The sequence below is a fragment of the Oncorhynchus mykiss genome, chromosome 12, assembly GCF_013265735.2.
Source record: "Oncorhynchus mykiss isolate Arlee chromosome 12, USDA_OmykA_1.1, whole genome shotgun sequence".
Taxonomy (NCBI): Eukaryota; Metazoa; Chordata; class Actinopteri; order Salmoniformes; family Salmonidae; genus Oncorhynchus; species Oncorhynchus mykiss.
In genome coordinates, this window is record NC_048576.1 from 37,113,182 (window position 1) to 37,129,560 (window position 16,379).

Below are 16,379 nucleotides of genomic sequence, written 5' to 3' on the forward strand. Positions count from 1 at the left end.
GTTATGTCAATGACTGATAGTCAATTAGCCCATGTCAGGTACATTTTAGCGGCCAGCTTTCTAAACATGTTATCATGGTCGAATTACCGGCCGGGGGTATGGATGTGGGTACGCAGACCCGCGAGCAGTACATTCATGTAGTACGTCTATAGAGCAGGACTATTCAACCAGGGGTGCAGAGGAACTGCAGGGTGCCCTTAAATATATTTAAAAAATGTTTTTATGAATATCGCTAGCAACAACAGAATAAACACATTTTTAATGACATACCTACAGTAGAAAATAGAAGACTATCGTCTTTCTAAGGATGTCAACTTTATTTCTGAACTCCTAATGTTGAGAAAATTACACTCATTTGAGCCAATTACACTCACTGGAATATCTGACATGGGCTTTGAAAAAGCCCCTACAAATAGGCTGCAGGGCAAGTGCTGCTGACTGCTGGTACGTTTCCTTAATCTCATTTTTGCCAACACATTCTTTGTTTAACCTGCTAAACAGATGCTTTTAGCAAAAATGTGTTTGGAGATACCTTTCCAGCTAATAGGCTATGTTAGAGTTTACACTTCCTCTTCTAATTATAATGTAGGTAAGTCAAAATAATGAAAAACAATCTACCAAATCTATTCATTTTAAAATGTTGATTATTTCTCCTTGCCCTAATCATTCACCTGATGATAAGACAAGACGTGAAAAACCCCATTTTGTTTAACGTATGATGGGGATTCCTGGATCGTCGGTTTACCTGGGAGGGGGTCCCTGGGAGGGGGTCCTTGGGAGGGGGTCCCTGGGAATGAAAAACGACCCCTGCTTTAGAGCACAGTGAGCACCTGTTGTACTTAAACCATGGCATTTTTTGTTTTGGGTACAGATGAAGAGGCTGCGCTCCCTTCACGGAATAACCAGAAAGATGTGACCGGTCCCCCAGGCCCCATCGGACCCCCTGGACCCCCAGGTAAAAAAAACACTCCCCCCCCGCTGGCATGGCCATGAACCCATAATTATAATTGTGTAATAATGTTATTAAGGGGAAATTAGAATACTAATTCTCCATATCAGCTAGCCACCAACTGTAACCTTTAAGTGGATATTGGAAGAATACTTGGAAAACTATTATTTCCGTTTTCCAACTCCTCAGGCCAGCCTGGACCCACAGGGCCTGCTGGAAACACAGGTACCCCAGGCAGAAACGTATGTACAGTATAACATTGGACTTTGATGTGCATCCTGATGTACAGCTTGATATATGTGCTTGTTACTCTCATAAATCATGCATTGATGTCAACGGGAGATTCATTCAAGAAGTTCTATCTCTGTGTTCCAGGCTGGGTTTGGTCTCTCAGGCAAGCCTGGGGATCGCGGACCTAAAGGAGACACTGGTGAAAGGGTGAGGCTTGGCAGAACTGCCTTTAAAGAGACCCCTTTCAATTCCACTCTGAAATGCTCTATGTACAGTCTATACATGACATGAGTCGACATCGTTCATACAGCTTCTCTCTCCTCACAGGGACCCCCAGCACTCAGGGGAGAACATGGTCAGCCAGTGAGTACACAGTGAGAGTACAAAATTTATTCTCTTACACACATATACATTTAGTTACTCTTTGCCAACCACCTATGTTTTTCCCATTTGTGATGCTGTTTTTAGGGTGCACCAGGGCCAAAGGGTGAACCAGGAGATAGCCAGGCTGAGGTGACCCTACACATTCCCTCTATATGATTTAAGAGTCCTCAGAGACACATCTTCCACACCTCACGCTTTTGAAAAAGCCGGCATAGTAGGAAGCCGGCATAGTAGTAGTATGTAGTAGTAGTATGTAGTAGTAGTATGCAGTAGTAGTATGCAGTAGTATGCAGTAGTAGTATGCAGTAGTAGTATGCAGTAGTAGTATGCAGTAGTAGTATGCAGTAGTAATATGGAGTAGTAGTATGCAGCAGGTATACAGTATATCATAATAGTACTGTGATAAATAAACAGACCTTAACATATAGTTCCCGATGGAAGCTTCATTTGAACTTGGTAGGTAAACTTGAACTTGAAGCTGAACTTGATATAGTGATGTGGTTCCGTCCAGGGGGAGGGGGTGCAGCAGCTGAGAGAGGCTCTGAAGATCCTGGCTGAGAGGGTTCTCATTCTGGAGCACATGATCGGCATTCATGGTGAGAGACACACCCTTACTCAGAGAACAACATGGTCTCTAGGAATTACAGGGTTGTTAGAGATTTATACTGTGTCCACTTCCAAGCAGTCACTGTGTCGTTTTCTATTGGAGTGTCCTTGTTGTGAGCGTGAGATTAAATTGATCTCCCTCTGTCTCCATCCCCAATCCATTCCTCCCTCTCTTTGGTCATTTCTCAGAGAACCCACTAGAACCCGGTTCTGGCCTGGACATCCTGTCAGACCTGGTGCCCATGTTTAAAAACAAAAGGGCGGGACCCAATACCCTGCTCCACTCTCTCGCCACGGGAGACCGGAAGCTGATTGGAGAGGAAAGAGTGAGGAGGGGGGACAATTAGATGGTCATGCCAATGGGTGTAGAGCATGGTTTGTATATGAACTGTGATTGTTTAAGAGACTGAGATGGACGTACCATGTGTTCTCTGGGCCAGAGTGTATGACCAGTCAATCCTCATGGAAGCACAGAATTCCATCAATCTGGGCTTTGGGCGACCGAGCATCTGCAAAATGACCCCTTCTCTTACTCAGATTCTTGAATTTGACCTGTTTATAATGTGTGTTTTTTTTACATTGACTTTTAGTACTGTTGTCATTATCGTAGTCATGTTATTCCAATGTAATTATGTAACTTTGGTGCTGGTACTGGCCTCAACGTGTGCATATTCTTAAAGTCTAGGTAGCAGATAATGGACCCTATCAGATATTTATGTAGTTGGTGCTGTATATGAACTTAAATACATGGGTTCCAACTTGAAACATTATTTGTTAGTTTACAACTGTACAATTTATGCTCACCGCATATAAAATACACGAAGACTGACGGGAAATGTACAGTTGAAGTCGGAGGTTTACATACACTTAGGTTAGAGTCATTATTCAAACACTCCACAAATGTCTTGTTGACAAACTATAGTTTTGGCAAGTCGGTTAGGACATCTGCTTTGTGCATGACACAAGTCATTTTTCCAACAATTGACAGACTATTTCACTGTATCACAATTCCAGTGGGTCAGAAGTGTACAAAAGTTAATTGTGCCTTTAAACAGCTTGGACAACTCCAGAAAATGTCATGGCTTCAGAAGCTTCTGATAGGCTAATTGACATCATTTGAGTCAATTGGAGGTGTACCTGTGGATGTATTTCAAGGCCGACCTTCAAACTCAGTGCCTCTTTGCTTGACATCATGGTAAAATCAAGAGAAATCAGCCAGACCTCAGAAAAAAATGTAGACCTCCACAAGTCTGGTTCATCCTTGGGAGCAATTTCCAAACACCTGAAGGTACCACGTTCATCACAAACAATAGTACGCCAGTATAAACGCCATGGGACCACGCAGCCGTCATACCGCTCAGGAAGGAGACGCGTTCTTTCTCCTAGAGATAAACGTACTTTGGTGCGAAAGTGCAAATCAATCCCAGAACAACAGCAAATTACCTTGTGAAGATGCTGGAGGAAACCGGTACAAAAGTATCTATATCCACAGTAAAACAAGTCCTATGTCAACATAACCTGAAAGGCCGCTCAGCAAGGAAGAAGCCACAGCTCCAAAACCGCCATAAAAAAGCCAGACTATGGTTTGTAACTGCACATGGTGACAAAGATTGTACTTTTTGGAGAAATGTCCTCTGGTCTGATGTAACAAAAATAGAACTGTTTGGCCATAATGACCATCGTTATGTTAGGAGGAAAAAGGGGGAGGCTTGCAAGCTGAAGAACACCATCCCAACCATGAAGCACGAGGGTGGCAGCATCATGTTGTGGGGGTGCTTTACTGCTGGGGCGACGGGTGCACTTCACAAAATAGATGGCATCATGAGGACGAAAAATTATATGGATATATTGAAGCAGCATCTCAAGACATCAGTCAGAAAGTTAAAGCTTGGTCGCAAATGGGTGTTCCAAATGGACAATGACCCCAAGCATACTTCCAAAGTCGTGGCAAAATGGCTTAAGGACAACAAAGTCAAAGTATTGGAGTTGCCATCACAAAGCCCTGACCTCAATTCTATAGAAAATGTGTGGGCAGAACTGAAAAAGCGTGTGTGAGCATGGAGGCCTACAAACCTGACTCAGTTACACCGGCTCTGTCAGAAGGAATGGGCCAAAATTCACCCAACTTATTGTGGGAAGCTTGTGGAAGGCTACCTGAAATGTTGGACCCAAGTTAAACCATTTAAAGGCAATGCTACCAAATACTAATTGAGTGTATGTGAACTTCTGACCCACTGGGAATGTGATGAAAGAAATAAAAGCTGAAATAAATAATTATCTTTACTATTATTCTGACATTTCACATTCTTAAAATAAAGTGGTGATCCTAACTAGGATTAAATGTCAGGAATTGTGAAAAACTGAGTTTAAATGTATTTGGTTAAGGTGTATGTAAACGTCCGACTTCAGGCCTCCCGGGTGGCGCAGTGGTTAAGGGGGCTGCACTGTGCCACCAGAGACTCTGGGTTCGCGCCCAGGCTCTGTCGTAACCGGCCTCAACCGGGAGGTCTGTGGGGCGACGCACAATTGGCCCAGCGTCGTCCGGGTTAGGGAGGGCTTGGCCCATCGGTGTTTCCTCCGACACATTGGTGTGGCTGGCTTCTGGGTTGGATGCGCTCTGTGTTAAGAAGCAGTGCGGCTTGGTTGGGTTGTGTATCGAAGGACGCATGACTTTCAACCTTAATCTCTCCTGAGCCCGTATGGGAGTTGTAGCGATGAGACAAGATAGTAGCTACTAAAACAATTGGATAGCACGAAATTGGAGAGAAAAATGGGTAAAATAACAAAAAATTAAAACTTCGACTTCAACTGTATATGACTCACATGATGGAGGAACATATTGTCTGTAGTCTACTGTACATGATGGAGGAACATGTTGTCTGTAGTCTACTGTACATGATGGAGGAACATATTGTCTGTAGTCTACTGTACATGATGGAGGAACATATTGTCTGTAGTCTACTGTACATGGTAACTACAGACATATTGTCTGTAGTCTACTGTACATGATGGAGGAACATATTGTCTGTAGTCTACTGTACATGATGGAGGAACATATTGTCTGTAGTCTACTGTACATGGTGGAGGAACATGTTGTCTGTAGTCTACTGTACATGATGGAGGAACATATTGTCTGTAGTCTACTGTACATGATGGAGGAACATATTGTCTGTAGTCTACTGTACATGATGGAGGAACATGTTGTCTGTAGTCTACTGTACATGATGGAGGAACATATTGTCTGTAGTCTACTGTACATGGTGGAGGAACATATTGTCTGTAGTCTACTGTACATGGTGGAGGAACATGTTGTCTGTAGTCTACTGTACATGGTGGAGGAACATGTTGTCTGTAGTCTACTGTACATGGTAACTACAGACATATTGTCTGTAGTCTACTGTACATTATGGAGGAACATATTGTCTGTAGTCTACTGTACATGATGGAGGAACATATTGTCTGTAGTCTACTGTACATGGTGGAGGAACATGTTGTCTGTAGTCTACTGTACATGGTAACTACAGACATATTGTCTGTAGTCTACTGTACATGATGGAGGAACATATTGTCTGTAGTCTACTGTACATGATGGAGGAACATATTGTCTGTAGTCTACTGTACATGGTGGAGGAACATGTTGTCTGTAGTCTACTGTACATGATGGAGGAACATATTGTCTGTAGTCTACTGTACATGATGGAGGAACATATTGTCTGTAGTCTACTGTACATGATGGAGGAACATGTTGTCTGTAGTCTACTGTACATGATGGAGGAACATATTGTCTGTAGTCTACTGTACATGGTGGAGGAACATATTGTCTGTAGTCTACTGTACATGGTGGAGGAACATGTTGTCTGTAGTCTACTGTACATGGTGGAGGAACATGTTGTCTGTAGTCTACTGTACATGGTAACTACAGACATATTGTCTGTAGTCTACTGTACATGATGGAGGAACATATTGTCTGTAGTCTACTGTACATGATGGAGGAACATATTGTCTGTAGTCTACTGTACATGGTGGAGGAACATGTTGTCTGTAGTCTACTGTACATGGTAACTACAGACATATTGTCTGTAGTCTACTGTACATGATGGAGGAACATATTGTCTGTAGTCTACTGTACATGATGGAGGAACATATTGTCTGTAGTCTACTGTACATGGTGGAGGAACATGTTGTCTGTAGTCTACTGTACATGATGGAGGAACATATTGTCTGTAGTCTACTGTACATGATGGAGGAACATATTGTCTGTAGTCTACTGTACATGATGGAGGAACATGTTGTCTGTAGTCTACTGTACATGGTGGAGGAACATATTGTCTGTAGTCTACTGTACATGATGGAGGAACATGTTGTCTGTAGTCTACTGTACATGGTGGAGGAACATGTTGTCTGTAGTCTACTGTACATGATGGAGGAACATATTGTCTGTAGTCTACTGTACATGGTGGAGGAACATGTTGTCTGTAGTCTACTGTACATGGTGGAGGAACATGTTGTCTGTAGTCTACTGTACATGGTAACTACAGACATATTGTCTGTAGTCTACTGTACATGATGGAGGAACATATTGTCTGTAGTCTACTGTACATGGTGGAGGAACATGTTGTCTGTAGTCTACTGTACATGGTAACTACAGACATATTGTCTGTAGTCTACTGTACATGATGGAGGAACATGTTGTCTGTAGTCTACTGTACATGGTAACTACGGACATATTGTCTGTAGTCTACTGTACATGATGGAGGAACATATTGTCTGTAGTCTACTGTACATGATGGAGGAACATGTTGTCTGTAGTCTACTGTACATGATGGAGGAACATGTTGTCTGTAGTCTACTGTACATGGTAACTACAGACATATTGTCTGTAGTCTACTGTACATGATGGAGGAACATGTTGTCTGTAGTCTACTGTACATGGTAACTACAGACATGTTGTCTGTAGTCTACTGTACATGGTGGAGGAACATGTTGTCTGTAGTCTACTGTACATGATGGAGGAACATATTGTCTGTAGTCTACTGTACAAGATGGAGAACATATTGTCTGTAGTCTACTGTACATGGTGGAGGAACATGTTGTCTGTAGTCTACTGTACATGATGGAGGAACATATTGTCTGTAGTCTACTGTACATGATGGAGGAACATATTGTCTGTAGTCTACTGTACATGATGGAGGAACATATTGTCTGTAGTCTACTGTACATGATGGAGGAACATGTTGTCTGTAGTCTACTGTACATGGTGGAGGAACATATTGTCTGTAGTCTACTGTACATGGTGGAGGAACATATTGTCTGTAGTCTACTGTACATGATGGAGGAACATATTGTCTGTAGTCTACTGTACATGGTAACTACAGACATATTGTCTGTAGTCTACTGTACATGATGGAGGAACATGTTGTCTGTAGTCTACTGTACATGGTGGAGGAACATGTTGTCTGTAGTCTACTGTACATGGTGGAGGAACATATTGTCTGTAGTCTACTGTACATGGTAAGCTGTGAAGTGGCACTTCACTTTTTAGTATGGAAAACGGCTGTGAGGATTTTTCTACAATATTCACAACATAATGACACAATTACAATCTTTATAGAATAAAAATCTAATTTCATCAATTACAATTAAATGGAAGATATGGCAAATAGGAGTGGCAGAATCGTTATTATCCTCAGTCATTTTCTATCCCAGCTTGTTATTGTTGATAGACAACAATCATTTTTTTCACCTCTTCCACACTGACTTTACTGGATTCAAAATGACAACTGTTGTCTTTCATAATTTGGTCAGATATATTTAGATGTGCTGTGTCGTTTGTTGCATGGTTGAATAATGGTTTATAAATGCTCTTAAAACGGTCATAAGAAAAACTTTTATTCCATCATATAACCCTGCAAGGGTTTCACTTTTGAGGAACATTCTCACTATTGGATGGGATGCATTGGTGCAATTATTTATTTAAGGCATCATGTCCAGTGCTGCCTATCTGCACAACAGTCTGGAAATAAGGAAAACCATGAATGTAACAGTACGCAAAGAACGGAGTCGAGAAGAAGGTTAGTATACAAAATAGTACTACGTGAGACACACCCAGCACGTTAAATTTATCTAGATACTTGTATCAACACACTATGAGTAATGTTAGCTCCTTTTCAATGTGGCTAAACACTAGCTAACCTATTTGCACAGATAGAACAATGAGCCAGATGTTTCACTGGATTTATAAATGTGAAGCATCCGGTTTGCGTTCCCACTCACTACCAGATATGATGAGTGGAAGCCCAGTGTCCGGCAGTGGGAGAAGATTGAGCGATATGGGTTTTGGCCGACATTCTGCTAATTTTCTCATTTTTGAAACATTTGATCGCCATACAGCTTTCTGTTTTGTTGTTTAGGAGTGCAAGGGCGAATTGAGTTATTGCACATTTCACAGAGTAGGTGCTCCCTAACGGAAATAAATGCTAGAACGCACCAATAGGATCTCTCTGCCCACTATGATTAATTTGCTCCCATTGGAAACGACAGGCTCTGGTCTACCATGGGTTAGTTATAAAATCTTTGTTATTAGCAAGCACACTATTATTGCTAGCTGGATAACACAACTAGTTAGCTATATGCCTAAACCACAGAAATCATGATGATAATTAGGGGTAATGCTATCCTAAATTGTCATACATTCTTGTCTACCACAGATTCCCACAAGGTCTCAGACTACAGGATGGAAAAATGCTTAGAAGAAAGAAACAGATTAAGACAGAGTCAGAGACAGAGTTGGTGATTTCCATTGTTACTTGTAATATTAAAAAGAGATCTACGCTACTCACCATACTATGGGCTACAGATGTTATTGAGTAGGCCTATATCTTTGTTTAATCTAATTCAATAAAAATATTAATCTAATAATAAAAATCCTTATTTTGTAAGAGATTTAAGGAATTTTTTCATGTTGCAATAAAGTTGACTAAAGTAGAAGTTTGTCTTTTGTTTGTAGGTATTTTCACTTGGTAATGAGTAATAAGTAAATATTGTAGCGACCCGCACAGACAGCTGTGTGTGATGAGTTTTGCCGTTAGTTGGTTGTGTTGTACTTACCAGTACCCAGTGTTCGCAGGGTCCGACATGCCAATCAACCTGATATCTGCCAACCACGGGAACGCCTGGAATGTTCCAGTGCCGTGCATCCTTGTGGTTGGTGGAGCGGTGGGGGAGATTGGCAGGGGGATGGAGTACCAGACGCTTAAGACCATGCTTAGCCATTGTTCTCTCTCTTTACATTTTGTCTTAACAAGAGATGGTCACTGTTGTTTTATACTGTGATCCTTGATTTATTTGGCGTGGGCTACAGCCAAACAGTAGCCTGTGTTGAGTTGGGTTAATAAACCGGGAATTCGTAAACTCAATCGTCTGTCTGGACATTTGTTAATTTATGATCTAGCCAGGTCATTACATTAAGATTATAGAAATTGCTCATAGATAACTATAAAGTTACACTTCACTTGAAATGGCTAAATCCCATTTAACAACCAGCTACAACCTTGTATTCATACAGATATTACAGTTATGTGTTCAGTTGTGTATTAGTGTGTTTATTTTCTCACTCTGATTGGCCTTCAGACGCTGACGATTAGAATGGGTAACGTACTTTGTAGGTAAACATTAATTACAAGGAAGTACCCCACAAGATACACTTCATTTTAACAAACAAAATCTTGTATAACACACCCCAGTCAGTGAGGTTGACCTATAACCCAGATGGTACACTTTATGGGGGGCAAGTGCTAGCAACAACATTTAGTGGAGATTTTGAAGAGTGCCCATTCAGGGGTAGGTAATTAGAGCATATTGAGCTTCCAACCTTTGCAATCTTGGACACCCAGCTAGGGTGACCACGTTTAAAACACCCAAATGCAGTAAAACAGAATGATTTTGCCAGACATTTGAGGAATAGTGTAGCCTACACATGAATCTTTTCTTTCACACAGACACAAACATCTTCCTCCCACTACACCAAGCAAACTAATCGAAGCACACTTTTATACCTCATGCCAAAATTGGGTGGTCTAGAAACGAGAGACCACTTGTGAGGCTATTTTATGAAAATCTGGGAATATGTGGCCAATGAAGCATTTCTCGTTGGTCTCAGGGAATGTAAACAGTTAGGGGGACTTTTAAAACAGGTTTGAGTGAAGTAGCAGCAAATATTGAATGAGCAACTAATGAGCATGAAGAGTTTGATGAAATGACCTTATCTTTCAGTCTAACACGGCTGTTTACTTACTTTTGTAGCTCTTTGACGTACACTTTTTGTAAGTACTGGTAGGTAACTGGAATATAGCCTAGAAGGATTTGACAAATGTGATTGGTTGACGATATGACATTGGCCTCTTGCACTGACAGAATATCACCACATTGCACCACATCCTGTTGCAACACAATCTCACACTCAACATGTGCAAATATGTGCAAAAAGTATTGCAGCAGTTTTTGTGTGGCTTAATTTGTGAGAACAGATACAAATGTATGTGCGTCTTAACTTGTGGGAAAAATACACACATTTTTGTGCGACTTCATTCTTAGGAAAATACATTTTGTGGGGGGGGCAAACTTTGGAACAATGTTTTGAAAGTTATTGGAGGTCATGCATGATGGGCAATGATGTTCTACACTGCCTTTTTTGTGTCCCACATTTATTTATATATAAATTTTTTTATTAAAAACCCAATATTGTTAATCAACCAGGTTGTCACCTAAATATATTTTTGTATATATATATGTATATATTTTTTTAACCTTCATTCAACTAGACAAGTCAGTTAAGAACAAATTATTATTTACAATGACGGCCTATGTAACAGAACTCTTCTTGCGTCGTGTACAATCAATCATAGACACGCGCTCCAACTTGTAGCACCAGTCATGGAGATTTATTCTGATAGAAACAACACACAATTGCACGTCATGCAATGCACAGCTCACCATCCAACTCTGCACGTGATGCACTGTACAAAATATACGAACACCCCCACCAGACACAGTAAGTTGCTAGCTAGTATTAGCTGGAATTCTCTACAACAAAAGGCATAACAAATATGCACAAAAAAACGCTGCATCTCATGTGTGATGTTCGAATAACATTTACAAACAAATTTATATAAATTGTACATTTAAATCATCACTTGGGAGTATAAAAATCACTTTTGACGTGCAGTGCTTTGCAACCAACAACTTACCGCTGGTTTGGTGCTTGTTCAGTGGGACGATTCTAATGAAACATCCTCCCTCGTAAGCAAGCTACGCAAACCAGCCAATAAGATGCCATGGTGAGTAGGTGAAGGCAAGACAAAACTAAAACCAGAAACCCATTGGCTTAACAATAAAGTTGCAAGGGGAATCACCAATATAACCCTGTTACACTTACACCGGCCAAACTCGGACGACGGCGGGCCAATTGTGCGCTGCCCTATGGGACTCCCAATCATGGCCGGTTGTGATACAGCCTGGATTCGAACCAGGGTGTCTGTAGTGATGCCTCTAGCCCTGAGATGCAGTGCTGCCCCACTCAGGAGCCCAAGATGTGATTTCCCATACCGGGTGTTGAACCCCGGCCACCTGGGTGAAAACCAGGAATCCTAACCTTTATTAATGCCAATACTGTTTTCTATCCTTGATTGCACTTAATAGGCCTACTTTGGGGTACTGGTGCACTTGTAGTCACACTATTCTTCATAATGCATTTCATATTTCGTGGTGGCCTACATTACACAATTTTCTTCATAATTCATTTAATGCAAACCTACACTTTTCAAGTAACGCGTTCAACTAGTTAGCAAGTCAGACATTTCCGTTTCCTTGTATCGACTAGCACTTGAATGCAGTATTATGCTGGCTTCACATGATCATGGGAAATGGAAAGTGGGAAGTCATAACTCCGACATGATTGTGTTCAAGTGCTGTTGAATTTTGATAAATTCTTAAACCAATAAGATTGGCAACAACATTTTCTCAGTTTCCCTCTTTTCAATTACATCACATTTCTGTCATCGCTGAAAGGCTTCTCTCCAATCAGAATCCAACTCACAGCCTAGAGTTGTAACAAACTCAACATGAACTAGTTGTCTGCATCTGCTGATGATGTCCATTCCAAGGAGACCTGGTACTGTAGTCTGGGACTGCTGAGGATCACTGACTACCAGGAAGCCACACCCAGGTAAAGTTGTCCCCATGGTCTCTACGGGATGTCAGACCCGTTAGCTGCAGTTATCTTAAGCCATCCTGCTGTAGAAAGCATGTCTTCATCTTCCCCAAATAAGTGTTCTCTAAAGAATGACTCATGGATAGTGCTGACTTGGCTACCGATATCCAGCAAACAGTTTGCAGCGATCCCCCCCCCCCCCCCCAAATCTTGAGATCTACAACTGGACATTTGCCCACTGCGTGCTCAAGAAACCTGTCACGACTACAGGTAAGCCTACAGATTTTCTCCGAATTGCCCGACTCTTGGCAACCGAGAACCTAGTTTTCCTGCACACTAGCAGCTTGTGTGGTAGTGGACTCATTTACTGACATGCTCTTCTTTGTGCACTGCTTAACAATGTGCAAATTGGCTGGTCATCGTCTGTAAACTTCGGTTTGGCTCTAGGATTCCCACCTGTGTTGTTACCAGTCTTCTCCTTGTTCAGAGTCTTGTCACACACCACTTTCCTACTCTTGACAACCTTAGTGTTACTGGGCTGGTACTCCAGCGACCAGGTGATGTGTTCCTCACGTACATCCAACAGCATAGACTGAGGCCTCTTCCTGACTAACTTCCGCAGCTCTCTCTTGAGAGCAGGATCTTTGACGCCCTCAATGAACTGGTTTCTGACAGTTTTATCAACTTTATCCTCGGGAATGGCGTCTTGTTCTTGTTTCAGTACTGACCTGAGTATCTGTGAGAGTGCAGTAATCACCAAAGTGCTCTCCCTCTCCGATGGCAGCCATAAAAGGTGTGCAACAGCTGAGATGCACTTTTCTGTATAAGCCCACCTTAGATACGAGAACAGGTCACTGGGCTGCTTTGACTTCGCACCCATGCATAACCACACTTCCTCTAAGGCTGACCTCCTCAACAGAGACAGTATGCAATCTACCTTTTCATCAGTACTCTGATCTTTGGCTCGAATTACACATTCAACCTCCTCAATGAACTCAATAAGTGACCAACCATCCTGAGAGACATCACCACGAAAAGACTGGGTCTGACGCTCTCTAGGTACATACACATATGCCTTTGTGGATCCATTAACCAGAGCGGCAATAGTTGCCATTGCTTCGTCATGTTTCCTTTTTAACTCTGCAATCTGTGACTGTAAGTCAACTACATGGTTACCCTCACCACCAGGGGCGGCTTCCCCATCACCTGCTGGCTTTGACATTGTGAAATGTTTGTACACAAACTCAGTTCGTGGATATACTGTAGAGTAGAAACAGTCTGAAAGTTTCTGGATGGATGGAGATGATGGCAGATGGTCCTCTGCAATGGTCAGTGACGATCCGTGATAATCTACAGTGGTTCACGGCGTTCTCTGGATCCCGGCAGTCTGGTTACAGACAGAACCTCCAGGCAGGCCTCGCTGCCTGTTGTCAGATCCCCTGGTCCCTCGTCAGATTTCTCTGGCTCCGTACCACTCTTCACCACTAAAAATGATGCACTTCGCTACCCTAACAAAGCTATCAGAACCCCACTCCTGGTATCAAAATGTGTAGCCTGGCAAAAGTAAACCCAGCACAGGACACAAACTAATTTGGGGTTGTTTATTCTGTCAAAGCTTACATTTAAAAAAGGATCATGTATAAGGGAAATCACCACAAGATTAAGTCACCATAAAGTAAAGTTCAGTCTAAATCACAATCTAGTGAAATCTGTTAGTAAAGTGCATAAAACAATCTGAGTACAATAAGTACAAAGTGAAATGCATAAACAGTAGTGGCTCTGGTTTCTATAGAAACACAAGAAAATGCAGAGACCACAATGTTCAGTTAGAATGGACTTTAAAACATTTCAAATGTCTGGGTACAAGATATCCATACGTAAAATGACATTGTGCATGAAAAACAAAAATACATTTTGTCATAAAACAATATGAATAATTACAAACACACTGTCCACATGATACCCTAACCCCACATGGAGGATCATGTAGATACAACAGTAGATCCTCATCTCACCCATACTGCACTGAGAGAAATGTCATATCAACAGATAAGTTACAATTCAAAAATGAAACAATACAACACCCTGAAGCTTTACACAAAATATAATGTAAATCTGACAATTACTCACGCTTTAAATAACGTTATCAACAACTCCACAGCGTGGTTCTGAGAGCACTGGTATTCAGCTAGGAAGAAGCTAACATCCTTATATAAATGATTATTTACCCAAAGTAACATTGGACCCACATTGGATTTCAATAGCTCTCTAGTGTAATTGCTTGCTCTCACTCTTACACACTGCACATGCGCAATCCCATAACTGCTTGCACACCTTATTTAGGATATCTTAAAGGGACAGTGCCATCTAGTGGATATAAATGAGTGCAGCTATGCAGTTTTACCACCTGGCTACAAATGGACATTAGACCGGTAGAAATCTGTCCTTTGGTCTGAGTCCAAATTTGAGATTTTTAGTTGCAACCGCTGTGTCTTTGTGAGATGCAGAGTAAGTGAATGGATGATCTCCGCATGTGTCGTTCCCACCGTGACGCATGGAGGAGGAGGTATGAGAGTGTGGGGGTGCTTTGGTTGTGACACTCTCTGTGATTTATTTAGAATTCAAGGCACACTTAACCAGCATGGCTACCACAGCATTCTGCAGCAATACGCCATTCCATCAGGTTTGTGCTTAGTGGGACTATCATTTGTTTTTCAACACGACAATGACTCAACACACCTCCAGGCTGTGTAAGGGATATTTGACCAAGAAGGAGAGTGATGGAGTGCTGTATCAGATGACCTGACCTCCACAATCACCCGACGTAAACCCAATTGAGATGGTGTGGGATGAGTTGGACCACAGAGTGAATGGTAAAGCAGCCAGCAAGTGCTTAGCATACAGTGCCTTGCGAAAGTATTCGGCCCCCTTGAACTTTGCGACCTTTTGCCACATTTCAGGCTTCAAACATAAAGATATAAAACTGTATTTTTTTGTGAAGAATCAACAACAAGTGGGACACAATCATGAAGTGGAACGACATTTATTGGATATTTCAAACTTTTTTAACAAATCAAAAACTGAAAAATTGGGCGTGCAAAATTATTCAGCCCCCTTAAGTTAATACTTTGTAGCGCCACCTTTTGCTGCGATTACAGCTGTAAGTCGCTTGGGGTATGTCTCTATCAGTTTTGCACATCGAGAGACTGACATTTTTTCCCATTCCTCCTTGCAAAACAGCTCGAGCTCAGTGAGGTTGGATGGAGAGCATTTGTGAACAGCAGTTTTCAGTTCTTTCCACAGATTCTCGATTGGATTCAGGTCTGGACTTTGACTTGGCCATTCTAACACCTGGATATGTTTATTTTTGAACCATTCCATTGTAGATTTTGCTTTATGTTTTGGATCATTGTCTTGTTGGAAGACAAATCTCCGTCCCAGTCTCAGGTCTTTTGCAGACTCCATCAGGTTTTCTTCCAGAATGGTCCTGTATTTGGCTCCATCCATCTTCCCATCAATTTTAACCATCTTCCCTGTCCCTTCTGAAGAAAAGCAGGCCCAAACCATGATGCTGCCACCACCATGTTTGACAGTGGGGATGGTGTGTTCAGCTGTGCTGCTTTTACGCCAAACATAACGTTTTGCATTGTTGCCAAAAAGTTCAATTTTGGTTTCATCTGACCAGAGCACCTTCTTCCACATGTTTGGTGTGTCTCCCAGGTGGCTTGTGGCAAACTTTAAACGACACCTTTTATGGATATCTTTAAGAAATGGCTTTCTTCTTGACACTTTTCCATAAAGGCCAGATTTGTGCAATATACGACTGATTGTTGTCCTATGGACAGAGTCTCCCACCTCAGCTGTAGATCTCTGCAGTTCATCCAGAGTGATCATGGGCCTCTTGGCTGCATCTCTGATCAGTCTTCTCCTTGTATGAGCTGAAAGTTTAGAGGGACGGCCAGGTCTTGGTAGATTTGCAGTGGTCTGATACTCCTTCCATTT

General features: G+C 41.8%; 1 protein-coding gene across 1 annotated transcript in view; it reads left to right on the forward strand.

Moving 5' to 3' along the window:
- The window catches only part of LOC110537536 (collagen alpha-1(XXVI) chain), a 56,844-nt gene extending 46,216 nt beyond the window's left edge, over positions 1 to 10,628 (forward strand). Inside the window, exons 9-16 of the mRNA XM_036937491.1 lie at positions 872 to 955; positions 1,139 to 1,191; positions 1,325 to 1,387; positions 1,508 to 1,543; positions 1,649 to 1,693; positions 2,076 to 2,160; positions 2,360 to 2,496; positions 8,878 to 10,628. Of these exons, the coding sequence (XP_036793386.1) occupies positions 872 to 955; positions 1,139 to 1,191; positions 1,325 to 1,387; positions 1,508 to 1,543; positions 1,649 to 1,693; positions 2,076 to 2,160; positions 2,360 to 2,496; positions 8,878 to 8,919 (545 nt within the window). The 3' untranslated portion in view covers positions 8,920 to 10,628. The remainder of the gene's footprint in view (positions 1 to 871; positions 956 to 1,138; positions 1,192 to 1,324; positions 1,388 to 1,507; positions 1,544 to 1,648; positions 1,694 to 2,075; positions 2,161 to 2,359; positions 2,497 to 8,877) is intronic.
- The last annotated feature ends 5,751 nt before the right edge of the window (positions 10,629 to 16,379 follow it).